The 18,748-nt window shown below is 41.3% G+C and overlaps 1 protein-coding gene across 1 annotated transcript in view; it reads right to left on the minus strand.

Annotated features, from left to right (window-relative positions):
• Window positions 1-18,748, minus strand: part of plcl1 (phospholipase C like 1) — a 91,439-nt gene that overhangs the window by 31,547 nt on the left and 41,144 nt on the right. Inside the window, exon 2 of the mRNA XM_076746506.1 lies at window positions 7-81. Coding sequence (XP_076602621.1) covers window positions 7-81 — 75 coding nt within the window. The remainder of the gene's footprint in view (window positions 1-6; window positions 82-18,748) is intronic.

The raw sequence follows: 18,748 nt of genomic DNA on the forward strand, positions 1-18,748 counted from the left end.
TTTTACCTTCTTCTCAGAGGGCATGCTACTGAAGGACACAGTCTTCTTCCTGCCTCCGCCCACCTTTTGCACTGAGGGATCCTGGAAAAAGACAAAGACAGATGGCCAGGAGGTCAAAATGCATATTTCTACATGCTAAGAGGAACAGCCATACAGTCAGACTTCTGGAACAGTCTAAAAATACACTCATTACACCCTGGTCTCCAAAAGTACTGTAATTACAAGTTATTATCCTCTAGTTACTCAAATAAATTGATATCTAATAATTTAGCTCTATGTCCGAACATCTCTCATGAAAGTACATCTTGAATAGATTTGTAGTTCTGAGAGCAGTTTTTTGTCAGGATCATCAAACATTAATCAACATTTCCAAGTTAGTTTCAAAGGGAAAAACATGTAAAAAGAACAATCTTTTATACAGTACAATCACAGCAGCAGCCGGTGGTGCATTCACACAGAAATTCTGTGGCCATAAATGACACTGATAGATAGTCATGTGGTTCTATGGCAATAGATGGATTGGACGCAATATTTGACAGGAGAATACACAGATTTTTCCATCTGATGCCTGCAAAACTAAAAAAAAACCAAAAAAAAAACCAACAAAAGCCGACAAAAGAACACAACAAAAAACTAAGCAATTCAGAATAAAAGAATACATTAAAAACTCAAATATCAACAAAAAAAACTTTTTTTTAGAAGAAGCACTGTAAAACAACACTATGAAAACAAGTGATTAAGTCCTTGTTCATACACAATGGAAATAAAGTTTTGAGGTCACAAGAAAAATTCAAAATGCTTCTCTCGTTCCTCAGGAAATTAACATTTCAACCTTTTCAGCACAGCTTGTCCACTTTGATACCGATGAAAAAAAGTATGATAGGACGGTAAATGAATTGCACTTATATAGCACTCATCTAGTCTTATCAACCACTCAAAGCACTTTACAACACAAGTCAGCATTCACCTTTTCACACACACATTCATACACTGGTGGCAGAGAGTACCATGCAAGGTGCCACCTGCTGATCAGGAGCAATTACCATTCACGCACACTCACACACTGGTGGCACAGCATCCATTTGGGGTTCAGTATCTAAAGATCTAAGATGTGATGCCTCACTTCAAACAGGAGCAGTTACATTATCAATACACAGTATATCTAATTCAGCTATTTTCGGTCATTTATTCCTGAAGAAAATGAGATGTTTCACCACATCATATTCATGTTTAGGCCTATATATTTTATACCACACAGACACTGTATCATACACATATCTGTTCATAGCTTTTGGCAGAAGCATTGTTTAATGTATACTCATTTGTAGGTGGATTAAAATGTTTGACATTGTTGGTTCACTTGCAGTTTCAACAGTTTCCATCCTTGAATTTCCCACAGAGTCATTTCTGAAATGTACAACAGAACTCTTCTCTGGAAACTACACAACTGTTTTCATATCACATCCTTAACATTTTGGTCTTGAAAGTACAAAGTTTAACAGTTGGATTTGGATATTTTTGGGACACATAGGTCTGTTTCACTACTTTTTCTCTCACTTATTTTGGGATGTTTTTTGCACAGAGGAGCCAGTCCACTATGTGGTCTCCTTCTCTAAATTTGGCCAGTATTGCTTTTGTTTTCTCACAGTCTTGCAGGTGATTACATTTGTATTTACACAGACAAGAACAGAGGCCAGCATATTTCAAGAATATTTTGTCTGTTTCCCCAAAACTGTAAATGAAAAATGAAAATTAATGGAAAAGCAAAAACAACCCAAAAAATGAAAGACAAGGAGCTGAAGTATCAGACAAATCAAAGACACAAAAACACAACCGGTGGGGGAGGGGTGAAGATAGATGTCAAGTTCAATATGCCGCAAACAAATACTTAATAACTTAATAATTAATACACATTTCCTTCATGACAATCTTCCTCGCTCTTGTAAATCCCATCTGCACTTTGCCTCCTTTTCAGAGGTGGAGAAGGACTAACAAATAGTGTGACCTCAGTAAGTCAAGCAGAATGCATGATCACTCCCTGTTACATGTCACCTCCTTTCATTTGTATGATTCCCTTAACGGCATATGCATATGCAATGCGACCTTTTTTACAGTGGACATACCTATTTTGCAACCCTGTTAAGATTTCTGCTTCCTACCTCATCTCCAGCTAATGACAGACTGACTGGCAGCTCCATCTCTGCTTGCTGAGCAAATGTCAATGTTAAGTTGACTTTCATTAGCGCGACAGCATGTTATCTTTATTGAAAGGCTTTTCACTGATTTGTAATGAGCTGCAATGGTCGTGCTGAAATGGCAGCAGTAATTACATGAGGTGCTGAGCGCTGGGACTTGGCCTGTGTCTCCTATATACAGTCCTTTCCCCGGCTACCTCAATCAGCCAGCAGTGTTTGGGTTGAGTACGAACAGAGAGAATTAAGTGGAGGCTACTCGCAGTAAAGACTGTTTACCTTCCATATCTGAAATGATTTCAAAGTTAAAAGGCCTTGAACATGGAGGAAACATCACTGAAGATAAAGTGGAGGTGATAAACACACCAACATTACGCAGCATACCAACCAAGCACAGAAATCCACTTATAGCTGTTTTTTCTCTCTCATACATGTTGTGAGTCCCGGAATGAGAAACAAAGTTCTCAGTGTTTTGCTCTTCCTACTTTGTAGATTTAGCCCTTGTATCTTACTGACAATGGCGATGTTGACAATGCTTGGGGTCCAACAGATCCTCCTGCTATGTGTAAAAAATAAGAACTGTACTTAAGCAAGTAGGACTGCTGCTGGTTTACTGGAGGTTTCCAGCAACAGCACAAAGAAAATCAGGGATGAAGTACATTCACTCAAGTACTGTACTTTTACAATTTTGAGATACTTTGCTTGAGTTACTTTTCTGCCACTTTATATTTGTACTCCTCTACAAATCAGAGGAAAATATTGTATTTTTTAGCCCACTAAATTTATTTCATAGTTCTAGTTACTAGTTATTAAATATGAAAAAGTTAATCAGAATTCTGAATATTTTATAGATTCAAATATCTTTGAGTTTTGGACTTTTGCTAGAATAAAACATTTTATGATCTTATGATGAACACTATCAACATCAATTACAGATATACAACTTATGAAAATCCACTATATCTATACTGTGTTTCATAGCTGGGGTCTCTACAGAAGTAGTAACCTACCCCATTTTCTGTAGCAGACATCTGAAATATGTCTTCAATCCAAAATCAAGGTTATGAACAATTCTCATGAAACGAAGAAAGGTAATGAAGTATCAAAGAGATAAAACAGTGTTCAGTGTGTTTTTGAGCTCTGGGCCTCCAGGACCCCAAACACAAAATCAGCATTCATCACTTAAGTACCTTCCAATGTGATCTGCTGTTCTATTCTCCTCCCACTGCACTGTGGTAACAGGTTTCATCTGCATCCTCTGAAGTAAGACGATCCACCCGTGCTAAATCTCCCCTACCAATCATAGACAGACAGACTGAGCTGATATGTGATGAAAATGTGTCCAGATTTTTGAACATCTGTGTTTTTCAGCTTTGTGTCCTAATACCCAGAACATTTTATTGTGCAGCATAGTAACAACATGTCATCATCGCATCATATCTAAATGAAGGAAAAACACTCCCGTCATGCTGCCAACTCACTTTTGATCCTGTGGGTGACTTGATAATATGACTATTAAACCTCCATTCTAAACTCTCAGGACGCGAAGGTTACAGTGTTTTAGCTGGATCTGTGTCGTCTCACACAGCCAGACCTAACGTTATCTCCACACTTACAGGAAAGCCCCTCTGCTGTGTGCTGAGTCAGTATGTGCGTCTGTTGCTGCTGTATGTAAATGTGCTTGATAGACATGCCCCATGGTACTCTGACTGTTGTTCCTTTATAATATACTATGTCTAATCCTACTGCTTGCCTAACTTTGAAAATGAATCACATTACTTTACTAATGAACCTACATTACAGGGCAGGCTATTCCTTCCATGTGGATGTAGGCCTACACCTCATTTTCATTCCTATTTGGAGTCAATAAACACATCCAATTTTTTAAACATTCTTTTCTTTCTGAAGATATTGTGCTCCCTTACATTGCAAATAGAGTGACAAGAGGTAGAATAATTTTTGATAGAAATATCTTCTAAGTGCTTTCCAAAGGCAGCTGGACTTGCTTGTGGTTCCAGAAGCATCACTTTTATTTTTGTAATACTGTGATAACACTGTCACTGCAAGACCAAAAAAAGGACTCTGATATAAATTTGTCATATCGCCCAACTCCAGTATTAGGTGAAAAAGAATGGTCTTTAAAAGAATTGACTTGTCCTTGTGGGAAGGACAGTTGAAGGTATAGGACCACTTTGACATCTGTGACATGAACAAGTCGTCCAAATGAAACAACAAACACAATGACTCTCCATGCCCTCCAGAACAACACATGACAGAGCTTTGTGATCTGATGTTTCTGTCACTAGGACGTCAATTGCTGACCCCGGTGTTCTCGGTCATACATGTCATTTATGGAGAACAGTCACAGTTTTTGGACCTAATCTGTCATTTATGTATGAGGCCATCTTGCAAAAAAAATGATCTGTACCGTGAACATTATGTAGATTTATTTTTGTCATTATTTCGAGTGACTCATCTATTTTTCTCCCTCTATTTTTTTCTTCACTCGTATAAATTGAAGCATCAACTGAGTTGTGCTCGTTGATCATCGACCTCTCACTACATTAACTATGTACTTATTACTAATATTTTTTTAAGTTTGTTCTTTTGTTAATTTCGTTATGAGCACATGTTTTGGGACCCTCGAAAACAGGATGATGCATCTCAAAGGGTTTATCCTGATAGAATAAAACTAGACTAATATGAGTGAAGCGTGGGGACATAACATCCAGCTGAAAACAATCAAGATCGAAGATTCATTCTTGAAGAGAAATATTCTGTGAACTGATCCTGATCTCATCCTGTAGTGTTCATTACCAAAGAAATTATTTTCCTGTCTTCAGAGAAAGTCCACTATTTCTGTCCGCTAAACTTCCCCCAAAATCCAGGAATCTATGACTTATTTGAGGGTTAGTGAAGCACTGGTGTGTGTCAAGGTTCAAATGTCATTTTTGAATTTTTGAAGAGGACATGTTCAAGCTAAAATGGGGTGTTAAGTTGCTCTTTAAGTTTGCTAAGGAAGCTAAGGAAGACTACGACATGGTTGAAAGCTTTGAAAAGCAACAAGTAAACTCGGCCTTGTGTTGAGAATATTTTTCTCAAATAGGTGAATATGATTCAAAAACCTTAGTGTGTGATGAGCACAGTACATCGAACATCAACAGAGATGAGGATGGAACAAACACAACAGAGATTACCACAGAGAGAGAGAAACGCTGCCTCGTTCCATTCACAACACAAACATGTATTGATCTCCAATTGCATTATTTCCACAAGTCCCAGCACATGGACAGACACAGGGAGGCAGCGGGGTCAGAGTTTCCAAATAAGATTGTTTGCTTGTTTATCTTTGTTCACATAACTGTCCCACAAAATGTCTTTTTTATTAAGTTGGTCAAAAGGGGCTGGCCGGACAGATGAGCTTAGAGAAAGCAGGTCAGCGGGTATTTAGGTGGATAGAGCTGGGCGGGGATGTCAGTGATGCTTTAGGCCAGCGTGGACATTTGGAAGCATTGACGTTGTGGCTGTCGTTATTAATCCAGTGTGTGCATGCCAGTGTGTTGCGTATGTGCATGTTTCCACTGTCACTTTGACATATCGGTGCATGACACACGATGCCATCCAGGAAACTATGGCCACGTCCTCATAAAGCCTTTAATGCAGCGCTATGTTTGGCCTAAAAGGGCATTTATCAGTCATAATCCACAGCCTGCTTTAAGCTCCATCTCCCTCTCTCTGGCTTGTTTTACTTCTCGGCTCTCTTTAGTTCAGATGTGATCATTCTCTCCATCACTGAACTGCTGCCAGGGAAAAATCTCAGCACAGATGGAGAGATGCTAAAGAGAAATGGGACCAAAAGCTGGAGGGAAAAAAAGGAGATGCAAGAAAGGTCAGACAAGACAAATCAAGAGAATGGGTTAAAAACGACAGAATATGCATTAGTGAAGATGAAAAAAGAGGGAAAAGGCAGAGCAAATGGCTTGTAAATTGACACACAGGCATAGAAAATACAGTGCAAAGGAGCAAACTGAATCACAGAATAGATGAGCGCTGGGAGATGAAATGAGGACTGAGGCGCAACAAGTGGGGACACAGAGAGCAGAGAGGAGAAAGGAGCGAAAGTAGAATAAATTGATACAGAACAATAGGTCACTGTATTGAACAGGCCTGGACAGCGGATGAAGTGTTTACAGCAGCTGGCTCTTCACTCAGCGATTCAGCAAGTCACACGGCCCTCACACAGCCAAACAATACAGCAGAACTTCACGGTCACATGTATGACAGTACGTTGCTATATAAATATGCTTAAAGTAGACCCATACAAGCAACGCTGCATCACACAGAGCCCTCTACCAAGAAAACACTGCGCAATGCAGAGACCCGGTTCAAAACCTTTCTGGGGGTTTTGCTCCCAGACGTGGGTCCATGTTGGTTAGAAACAGCAACTCAAGAGCACAGGAGTGCTGGTGGGGTCTCAGCTGGCCGACCATCAGGCTCGACACAATGCGCTTGCGTGAGTTGGGTAAACAAAAGGCCAGGTGTGGGATGAAAATGCATTCTGTCCACTCAGACTACGCATGTATGTGGACGTCTGAACATTACCCTTATGTGACTATTGAACATCACTTTAAAACCACGGGCATCAGTCTGCCTCTGTCACAGCCTGCACTGTTCTGGGATGTCGCCGTGTCCTGCACAGTGACCTTCACCAATTGTAACACAGACACTGGAAACACTTAAATGAAGTAAGAGGCAATGGACCACTCATGTGAAAATCCATTTACTATGACAAAACTCGCACTCATACACACCACTGCACACACCAGGTCATTAATCAGCCCCTACACTGTGCCTGCACCCTGCCTCAATGTTTCCAACTATTGACAAATTTGTTTATGCAACTTGTTAACCTTGTGCATAATACTCACACACGCAGACTGATGAACACACGAGACCAGCACCTGGCAGTTGCATAAATCCAGTCCCAATCTGATCCCATGATCTGGCTAATGATCCCCCAGCACATTGGCAGAAGATTACCACAATAGATTACTGCACTGCCGCCCACATCCACAGTCTTACAGCCACTAATCCACTGCAAAGGACGGGCCACTGTGGACCAGAGTCAGCACAACGGCCCAGAACTGTACAGAACACACACACACACAGATCTCAGTATTACTAATGGCAGAATGGCAGACATTTAAACTTCATTTTATTTGCAAACTCATTCTTATTAACTACGAATATCATCTACTGATGTGCTCAGTTATAAACTTGTCTGCTAAACTTTGACTACTGCATGTCAGTTTTGGGGCTCCACAGACACAAACACTCAAATGGAAGAGACACAGGACACACAGGACAATTAGACTTTCTAATCTTACTAATGTCATTAACGATTGCTCTGTTCTATATATTAGTGTCAAAATAAGGCAAGTCAGTGAGCCAACATGAACATAGTGACCACTCCGTTTGGAAAGTTAGAATGTCTACTGTGAGAAAGAGCAAACTTCTGTGGCAGTCTGGGACTAAGTTTCCTCTTAAAGCAACACAAGTTCATTCAACCTAAGTACATAAAAACAAAATATGAGAAGTACGCTTGATGACCAGAAGAGCCAGCGCTGCCGGCTCAGATGAGACAGTTGCTTGGGCTAACCCTACAGTCATGGTGTTCTGAATCGTGTCCAGATGGGTTGAACAGGTGAAGGAGACCTTTCTCCCTCTTGGAATAGTCAAGTATTGAGTTGTGTTTGATGCTGCAGAAGACAAATATTGTTACATCACTACATTTCTCTGACAACTAATCTAGTAACTTTTGATCACAATTGTTCTTTCTGTTTTTGGCAATGTTGATTGTGATTTTTTCTGATGACCTAAAGGATTAAACTTTCTTTCACAGGCTGAGAACATTCTCCTACTTCTTAAGCTTATTAAATATTCAAAAACCCTCTTGGATTAGCTGGAAAATGGATTGTCAAAGCTGAAAACAGGGCTGATTGTCTGAGCTCAGACAATATTTAGCTCTCAGAAGATAGTGATGCAACAAACATATAATCTAACAGATTATGATACATTGCTGTAGATTCAACAAGTAGTTAAAGTTAGTGCAACCTTAAACACCTACAGCAGTAAAATATAACATACAAATTAATGCAGCAATAACATTAATGTAAAAATAATAGATATAATAGTCAAACACTGACAGGGACCATTTTACTGCACCATGGCCAGTTTTACTTCTGGTAAGGATCTGAACACTCTGGAAACTTAAGATGAGGGAGGAAATCAAGCAGCAGGTTAAGGTAACTTACATAATGAACGTGCTCAGGTTTCAGCATTTGTAGCTATTGTTAAGGTAGAGAGCGGAGTTCATACACAGCCACAGTCCTTCGAGTGATGAAGAAGAAGAATTTTTCAGGTCTCAGTCTTGTTATGGCTGCGGCACTAGTGGCTGACATGCTAGCTAGGAGGTCACAAAAGTTTTCCCAGTCTTAGTGCAGTGCAGTTTATACTCCCACAGATGAGGGTTAAATAAAAGTGAACACTGTGATGCAGCTAATGGGCTATGATACCTGAAGTCAGTGAGGGTCAGCGCTGTCAAGACAGCTTGCTTTGATTAACGATGTCAAAGTTCAGCAATGCTGCACTCGGCATGAAAAGTAACCAGCATGGGGCAGGAGTAAGAGTACAGGCTTGGTAGGTATTGTATATCGTGTAACCTCAGCAGGCCAAGGTGCTTCAACACCATCCTCACTCACTGCATCAGGAAGGAAAGACCAGTTCTTCTGCAACAAGCAACTGAAAAGCATTTATGTTCTCTAGATTTTAGCCTCTCGTTCACACTACACCAGCATTTTTCACGTTCATAAAATGTTACATTTGTAGGGTTGATGGGGAAATGAAGCTATTCCAAATCATGACAGACACTGACTTTTGCTTTTGTCTCTCTGTGATCACTGATGTTGCAGGTCAACAAAGCTGAAAACAGCCTGTTAAAAGAGCACTTTTGCCCTGAGTCTGTGTGTTGTGCGTGCGTGCGTGCGTGCATGCGTGTGTGTGTCTCTTTCAATCTCATTTACCTTATATGTCTTTTATGAATAAGAAAGAAACAGAGTCAGAAAGAAAGAGTGGTGGAGGATACAACACTTTGAGGGAGTCGTGCAAAAACCAGAATGATCAATTAATATGTGTGCCTGGAAGTGTCTGAGTGTGTATGAGTGGGAGTGTGGGAGTGGGTGAGCAGATATTTCAGTGCATGTCCACTGATTGTGTTTGGTTGAGTCATCCAATAAAAGGTGTTATCACTCTGATTCCTCCAGCAGCTCTGTGTGGTATTGCTCGTCGCTTCCTGCGCAGTATGAATTCTGTGCTGTACAATGAACCACTGTTTCAATTCAGTGAGCTCAACTGAATTCCCTTTAAATGATCTCAGACAGATGAGAATCACAACAAGCCCAATAAGCTGCAACATTCGGGCCTGTAACCTTTTACAAGGCTCACATCTCCTCAGTGACCTAAAGCTCAAGTGGTCTGTGAATAATGTATCTGTAATGATGTCTGAGACACACCCAGACCACATTCACAGTGTGTGAATGTTACAATGCTTCAGCTGGTGTGTGTGCATATGTATGTGTGATTATGGACTCCACGTTAACCCATGTTACAAAGTGCTTCACACAGGAAGTGAAATAAAACAGATCATAAAAGAGGTCATAAAATCATCAGGTTCTACAATCAAACAAATAAAAAGAAGAAGACAGGTTAAAAACAAGAAAACATCGAAACGTTCTTGATATGTGTAATCTTATTTCTGTTTGTTTCTTTCCACAGTCTTTGGGATTTAGGTTCTAGACTTTGCGTGCACAGAAAAGAAGCAGTCAAAGATGTCAGGAATCATCTTTAGGAGTACATTTTCATACTGAAACAATGGCTGAATCTATGGAAAAAGATCCAAGCTGTGAAACTAAATGAACTCATCACTTGCTTTTTGGAGCTTTCCTGGAAGATGTCAATGTCCCTGAAAAATGGGAGAAATGATGGTCCAAAATTATCTGTCTTCATGGACAAAATGCTCCATTGTTTTTGTGTCTAAATGACTAATAGTGACAGCAATTTTGGAAACTGGTCCAGCACTGAGCGAAAGTGCTGCAGCCAGCAGCCACCAAACGCGTTTATCATCGTAAAACACACTTCATTCAACCTCGCAAGAAGCAAAACAAAACCAAAACCTTTTCAGTTCATCCTTACTCTACTCAAATAATCACCAACAACTCTGGTTTGGTCAAAATAAACCCTTCATTCAAAACGTTAATTACCATAACAGAAACCCTGCTCCCAGTCAGCACTGGTGAAGCGACAGGTAGATGTATGCAGCCGTCATTTGTGAGAGCTTCCCAGCAGTAGCAACTGGGTGACGGCCTCGGACCGCAGTGCATCACACAATTGTTCAAAATGTGAAATCAAAGTTGTGCTTAGTGACTGGATGTGTTTGTACAACTTGTGAAAATAATTGATCAAGCTATTTTTAATAAACTGTAAATCTTTGTGCATCTGAAAAACAGTCCAGCATGTGGTAGACCAGTCCAAATCCTGCCGACACGCCTCAGCACATTTCATCCCACACAAAGCAACCCCAAACTGCCCAGAATGGCAACACTGTCCTCAAAGTCCAAGCTGTAATAAAGAGAAATTAGAGAGGGCAGTGACAACATCACTGCAGCGGCATTATCAAATACAACTTGACATGAAATGTGTTATTGGGGAGAATGCAATAATGACTTTTGAAATATGGTATCCAATAAAGTTCAGTTATTATGAAGCTGAAAGATGAAATAACATTTTGTAATAATGAGTTGGTTCGGTCGATGGTTCGATCCCTAGCCTCAGCAGTCTACACGTCGAAGTATCCTTGGGCAAGATACTGACCCCAAATTGACCCTAATGCCTTGCCATCAGTGTGTGAGTGTGTGTGAATGGTTAAAAGCTCATAATGAGTTGGTGGCCTTGCCATCGTATGGATGAGTGGAAATGGGTGAATGCAGACTTGTGTTGTAAAAGTAAGACTAGGAAAGCGTTTTATAAATACAGTCCATTTCCCATTTACCATGAGCTCAGTTACTTCACCATATGTTGATTTCTTTATATAATATCTTACACAATGTCATCATATCATAATTTTTTTCACAACGTCTTTTTATGTGTTTCATTATTGAACATTTCAGGGATCCACATTAAATTTACTGGGGCATGTTGGGGGAGTTATTAATGCTGATCACTGTTTTGCAGAGGAGACCAAACTGGCATGGAAGTCAGGCAGACTGTCTGCTGATATCACTGAACACTGAAACTCACTGAGGCAGACCTCATTATCTTTCAGCTCCCCATGTACTCTGTTCACTGTTCCTGCAGCGTTGAAGGGCTGGATTGAGCGGCTGCTCACACTGGGCCTTGCATTCTCACAAGAGAAGCGATACAGCCAGGGGGCCTTCAAGTGTGAAGACAGAGGGGCTTTGCTTTTGTGACCTTTGATGAGCACGATTCAGTCGACCGGACTGTCATCCAGAAGTGCCACACAATCAACTCTCACAAGTGTGAAGTGAGGAAGGCCCTCACAAGAGAGGAGATGCAGACAGCAGGAATGGGAACGAGAGGGCGCAGCAACGGTGGAAGGCCCTACAGGTGCTTCAATCAGGAAGGCAGGGGCAGGTATAGAGGTGGTCCTTACGATTGCCATGTACACAGACACTCTGATTTCCTCCATTAACCTGGTTCCTCAGGGTGACCTGGATTCCTGTGCGTCTTTGGCGGTAGCGGAGCTTTGGTCTCATGCTGTGGAGATGAATGTAAAGGACGGCAGAGTTGATGGGGGTGTTTCAATCAAAGCCCCTTGCACCACAGGCACACACACACACACACACACACAAACACACAAACACACAAACACACACACACACACCGTTAACAGCTCTGGCTACTCTCTGGCTCTCTGCCCATCTGCCCTCATATAATGAAGAGAATCTCTGATGGATTTCAACACGGCGGTCTGCTTCACTTTGCCTGAATCCCTACACACATACAAACAAGCTTTCCCACACTCAGTCATTAACACACAACTGAAAAAAACAATGCCACTGGTTTAAAAAAAGATGTGAGGTGCTTGAAATAGTGCATGACAATGACAACATGTGGCATTTTCAGTGGATTTATTTATTGATTTTAAATAGCCTGATAAAGGTTTGTGTACTGAAATGTCGTATGAATATCTCTGATTGCAAGTGAGGAGAACAGTGTGTGAGAGTCTTTTGTTCTGTTTTGCTCACCCATGGTCCTCTCCTACACACCTGTTGATCCACAGGTGTGCAAAAGATTTTGCTCTTTAGACATAGAATACATGACATTGCCAACATCACTTATCCATTAAAGTGATGGCTTTTTGTCATTTAGTCATAAGTGTGCAAGAGTTTGGAATCACCTAACACTACAGCTCGATAGAGCACAGGAGAGAGGACTACTCTTTACTTTCAAGCAGATTTAAATAGGAACAGGCTCCTGTTTCAGTGTCAAGTACAAAATAATGCCGACAGTAAGCTGGAATTAACAGGTGTGTTTCTTTAGCAAAGCTATTCTTAAAGCTCCAGAATAGAAATAGAAGATTATTCTCTGGTTGGCACTCGTGGAATTGGATCAGGAATATCAGATGAATTAAACCTATTCTAACCACTGAATAAACTGCAGAGAGCCCAGAGAACTAGAATTACTGTGTCATGTTTATGTGCCTCCACCAACCAGTCAAGTTACAGTTTCCATCCATGTGTCTCCAGTCTCATATAATACACAAAGTGAAGACTTTGAATGAATTCAATAAAAGGTATTTAGTGTATTTATTGGTGAAATGGGAGCTCTGACTATGTTGACATGTATGATTCTAGTAAATCATTCCAGGAATCAGGTATCAGGAAAACCAGTGAGCTTTTGATGGAGTACAACGATTCAAATATGGATGCTGCTGCTGCACAGAAGCTACATGTTGTAAAACACGGATGTTTCACACAGACCTTCAACCCGGCAGCACAGAAGATCTACACAGTGACCAGTTTCAAGGTGGACACCAGTTCAGTATCTGACCAAATGTGAAACATGGTCACAATCTCCTCTTCTGATTGAATCATGGTCAGAAAAACAGCGAAGTTGACCTTTGACCTTTTGGATATAAAATGTCATCACTTCATAATTTTATCCTATGCCTGAAAGCGGCTACATCTACTGTTTCCCCTGGAATCCAGGAGCCTGTGCCGTCACATTTGGCTGCCTTTCTGGCAGCCGATAATGCTCACTGCCTCCTGCAACACACTGCACATAAATTCAACTACTGTGACACCAGAGGGCAAACTAAAGCCACCCAGACAGACAGGACAGCAGCCTCTCCTTCATGACCATTTCACAGTTTCACCTCTCCATCTGCCTGCTCTCTCCCTGTGCTTTTCCCCTTTCTGTCTGTGCTGCTCCATCTCCTTCCTTCCATTTCTCTTTACTTATCCTGAATCCGACCAATGATTGTCCCCTCTGACCCTCTGAACACTGCACCTCCTCAGTCATGCTTCTTAGTCTGACTTTTACCTACTCCTCCCTGCTGATCACCTCTCTATCCTCCTTCTTTGCCCTTTTCCATCTCTCCCTCCATTGTTTGCCCTTTATCTCCACCCAGCTATTCTCCTCCTCCATCCCTCCATCCAAGCATTAATGCTATCAAGGGAGGCCTGTAGGGTCTTTAAGCAGTGGCCACAAGGGGCCCTTATCCAAAGCAATGACACACTTCCAAGTCAAGAGGACATTTGTTATGTAACAGCTTAAAGCTTCCCGGCTTCTCTGGTGGGCCTCTGACTCGGCTGATATCTACAAATGTGCACACACGCACGCACAAATAAACACAAACAGATGAACCAAACACACGCGCACACACACACACACACACACACACACACACACTGGGTGGGGGGGGGGGATTAAGCTGGAACTGAGATCAAGAGGAGGGAGAGAAAGTGGGAGAAGCGACAGAAGGAAAAAGAAAGGAGGACAGACAGAAAGAGGACAGAGTGACAGAGATTAAGAAAGGAGAAGGCAGAGATATATGAGGAGAAGATGTGCAGGGACAGAAAAGAGAGATGATGGAAGCAGGGGAGGGGGAAGAGATGAGAGGGAAGAAAAGACCGCTGGTGGAGGAAATTGGTGGAGGAACCCAAGCCGAACCTTATAGGGAAAAAATAAATGAATAGAGGTAGGAAAGCGAGAGAAAAATAGGAAGCAAGGGAAGCAGGAGCAGAGAGGAGGTCATGTAGGTATGTCAAAAACGCAGAGACCCAATCATATTCCACGAAAAAAGAAAAAAAAATACCAGGCTGACATCTGAGTGCTCTATTCCTGCTCTCACTGTGGGAAGGAGACATGAAAACAAAGATGAGGAGAGAGGGAAGGAGGGGGGAGGAGACAGTTGGATGGCAGCCCTGTACGCTTCTGAAAAGGAGATGTTTAGTAAATGGCTTGATGAATCTTTCAGAGTGGGGAGAGTGGGTTCAGCAGGAGCAGGAGGAGAAGAATGAGGAGGAGGAGGAAAAAGCTCATTTTGAATAATAAAAGGAGATAAAAGGAAATTAAACTGGGATAGTGGTTTATCGTGATACATAATAAATTTAAACAATATTGTACATGTGTGCGTGTGGGCCATGTATGATGAATGGGGAAATATGAAGATACAGTCAGTGAGCATGACTGTGTGTGTGTGTGTGTGTGTGTGTGTGTGTGTCTGTGTGTCTGTGTGTCTGTGTGTGTGCATGTGCTGGAGGATCGTTCTAAAGCTGCAGCAGAAATGTCTCCAGAAGGCTCTGGAGCAAGCAGTCAAACAGTGGCTCTGTCAGACGAGCCCAACGCTGGCCCAGACGGCAGTTACGCAACCCCATCCAAAAACCAACATACCCACAGAGACATGTCAGAGCAGTGACTGGGCTGCACAAACACACACACCACTGCTATTTCACCTCTGTCTTCAACATGATTTCAGCCGCCGCCAAGCAACCAAAGGTGACGGACATAAAGAGAGGAGAAGAGAGGAAACAAGGGAGAGGAAAAGAGAACTCATTTGTGTGCGTGTGTGTGTGCGTGTGTGTAATTCTGAATGTGTGTGTGTGTGTCTCAGTTGAACAACCCCGCGTCACACCCATTTCCTGTGTGAGGGCCTGGGCCTGAGAGCATTTCTGCAAACAAACATGTATTTGAACTCCACTATTTTGTGCACGAGAAATCATTTCTCTGATTCTGCAGTGAAAAGTCTATGAATCTATCACTGCCCCTCTGCACAAAGCTAAATGCTGACAGCACATGAGCTGTATTACATTACCCCTCAGGACCATCTGCTCAGAAATCACCAAAATAACATGTATATATAACTAAAGATACTTCACTCCTGAATCTCTTCATCACATCAGCTCTACGACCAGTCCTGCTCTTACGTCATTTTTACTCGGGTTCCCAGAGTTAGGAAAGTTCTGGCCACATGCAGCTGTTTCATTTAAAAATATGCAAGATCTGATCAAATATTCCCTTGAGCTTTTAAACTCAGGCCCTGTGCAGTATAAACCTGCCCCGTTCAAGTCTGAACACAAGTGTGGATAGCTTGCATTTTTCTGGATGAAATATAAGTGTGGCTTTCGTACTGAAGCCCAGCTGTGTGTGTTCTTCCTTTAAGCACAATTATTATACATCCATGTGATTTAGTTTACTGAATTAAGGTCAAAACAGAAATACATACATGCATTTCTACATAAATCATACATACAGCAAAAGTCATCGTCTCTGAGCTCCTGCTTTCCCTGTCCTGTGCCATGTTCTAAAAAAAGGATACATGATTCTATCTCTTTCCACTCTATTGACAGTCTAAGAGAACATATCTTCAGAAAGAAAACCTGAATTTAAAAAAGAATGTTTATAGGCTGCAGGAGTGAAAATGAGGTCTAGGCCGACGTGTCTTGTAGAAGGAGTAGCCTGCTCCATTGTCGGTGTTGGGCAGCGGCAGTGTTACTAGTTTAGCTACATTTCTCAATAATGTGGTCACTGTTTTCTGAATCAAATAGCTTTTCAGCAGCTGAGCTCTTGCATTGATCAAATAGTGCCATAGCACCACCACACAAGCTCCATCTTCCCAAACATTAAGCGTAAATGCAGCAGAGCTTTCTGTTGGAGTCTTAAATAAAACTGGTAAGGAACTGTGAGTGAAGCCACCACCACAGACACAGCACGCCATGACACCGATATGTATGTGTTGCCAACAGGAGGACGTCTGTATGATGACATTACATACCAATCTTTGGGCTGATGCCTACAACATCTCTGCGGCAAGGAAATGCAGACACACAAGATCCAGTTTATTTGATGGAAATACGAGGAAGGAGAAAAATTCAACATGTGGAAGTCGTCGTGCCTCCAGAAATACATGAGTATAAGTGAAACAACAGAGAGAAGTTATGTGTTCAGGTGCCTGGTGCCTCAGGAAGAAGCTACACACACACACACACATACACACACACACACACACACACACACACACACACACACACACACACTCTCAAACACACATGAACAAACATAAATGAACATACACACATTCTAAACAACTTTGTTATGTGAAGCACATTTTTTTCAATTTTATTATTATTATTTTGTGTGTGTGTGTGTGTGTGTGTGTGTGTGTGTGTGTGTGTGTGTGTGTGTGTGTGTGTGTGTTGCCATACTGGTTTTGCAGCAGTGAGAGCAGAGAGCACAGCTTATTGTTTCATAAAAAAAACATGAACTGAACATGTTTTGCCTGCCTCTGATCTACACTTGAAGTTGATTCAACGTTAAAAAAAAAAAAAAAAAAAAAAAAAGACGACTCTTACCATTTTGCTGCAGCTTAACTTGCTACAGGACATTGTGTTGCAGTATGAAGTGTGGAGATAACATTAGCTCTGGCTCTGTGAGACTATGTGAAAAAACTGTTTCCCACATCCAAGCTTCTCCTCTGGTTATTTAATTGGATTCAAATGAGACTTAACATTTACCAAATTCAACAGGTTAACCAGGAGAATAAACAGCAAACAGGTCAAAATGTACAGGGTCTAAGTTTGAAGTCGGTATCGATCCATCCTTGAGCTTCAGTTGTGAAGTAAACCTTGCTTTGTATTGGCCCTCAAAGCAGTCCCTGAGCACCCCTAGATTCCACCGGAATTATCTGAATCTGCTATGAAATGTTGTTGATTTATATGCTGGTGTGACCGGGGCTTAAGACCATAAAGTCACAGTGATTACACCCAGAGTCTTCTGAAATGTAAGTTTCCATCACTAGTGTGGGAGTTTTTAGTATCATGAAAGCAGCTTGAGAAACTAAAACTTGACTGAAGTGACAAAAAAAAATCTACTGCTAAACACTAATGTGAGGCATCTCTGACACAGAAAAACACCAGAGAATAAACTGTGTCTGAAAATCTGAATGTGAAAACCAAAACATCTCATTTAAATTGCAGCTATAATAATCATAGTGGCAGGTGTGCAGTCTGAGCTTCATCAGGGCACTGACACAAACAGCTCAGGGATTTATGTTCCCATGAATCCAGAGGAAAAAAACACAAGGTCAAAGACCAGGCCAGCTGCCCTCTGTGCAGAGTGTGATGCAGTATGTGCTGTGAACCCACTGTAACTGTCTGAAAACTAACAATTCTTTACATCACTTACAGCCAATAAAGCTAAAAGATGACGACATTTTTTGCTAACTCTAGAGCTAAGCTTCAGACAAGGATTCATGCAACAACAAGCCAAGTGTCATTTTTTGGCCCGGTGGTTATTTCAACCCATATTTACATTTATTGTTAAGGGTAGTGATTATTACAGGAGCAAAAAAGGAAGTCAGGTGACATAGTACAAAAAGCAAAAAATATGGAGCATATAAAGGAAGGTGGGGTGGACGGATGGATTAAATAAACACAGGCCTTTCACCCAGGAGAAAAGTCAACATTGACCTATTTTAAGTTACATAACTTACTTAAGTTATGACACATACATAACACGAACACTTATTTGAACCATTAATCCTTTCCTGAATCAAGTAGCTTTAGTGCCTGAACTTAAGCAAACTGCAACCATTTCACAATAAGCATGTGAGGACGAAGGTCTGGTGCACGCTGGTAGCCTCCACTGGTCATATGTCTTTTGGGAGTCACTGCAATCGACCTATTTGGTCATTTAGGTATATAGATGTGTAGTTCTGAAAAGGTGACTGCTGTTAAAAACAGCAGTGGCTGCTTCTATTTTTTATACAAAAGCCAAAGTGGAAATCTGTGAGGGTTTAAAATGAAGAGGGAAAGAATGAGTGAGTGAGAAATGATGCATGAAGTCAGTAAAGCTGACATTAAATGGCAGGATTTCACAGCGACAAAAACAGATAAAATGATCTTTATCATCAATAAACACCTCTAAAAGCCTCACAGATCAAAAAGAGTTCTGGTCTTGGATTTAGGTCTATGTCAGCC

The sequence above is a fragment of the Chaetodon auriga genome, chromosome 13, assembly GCF_051107435.1.
Source record: "Chaetodon auriga isolate fChaAug3 chromosome 13, fChaAug3.hap1, whole genome shotgun sequence".
Taxonomy (NCBI): domain Eukaryota; kingdom Metazoa; phylum Chordata; class Actinopteri; order Chaetodontiformes; family Chaetodontidae; genus Chaetodon; species Chaetodon auriga.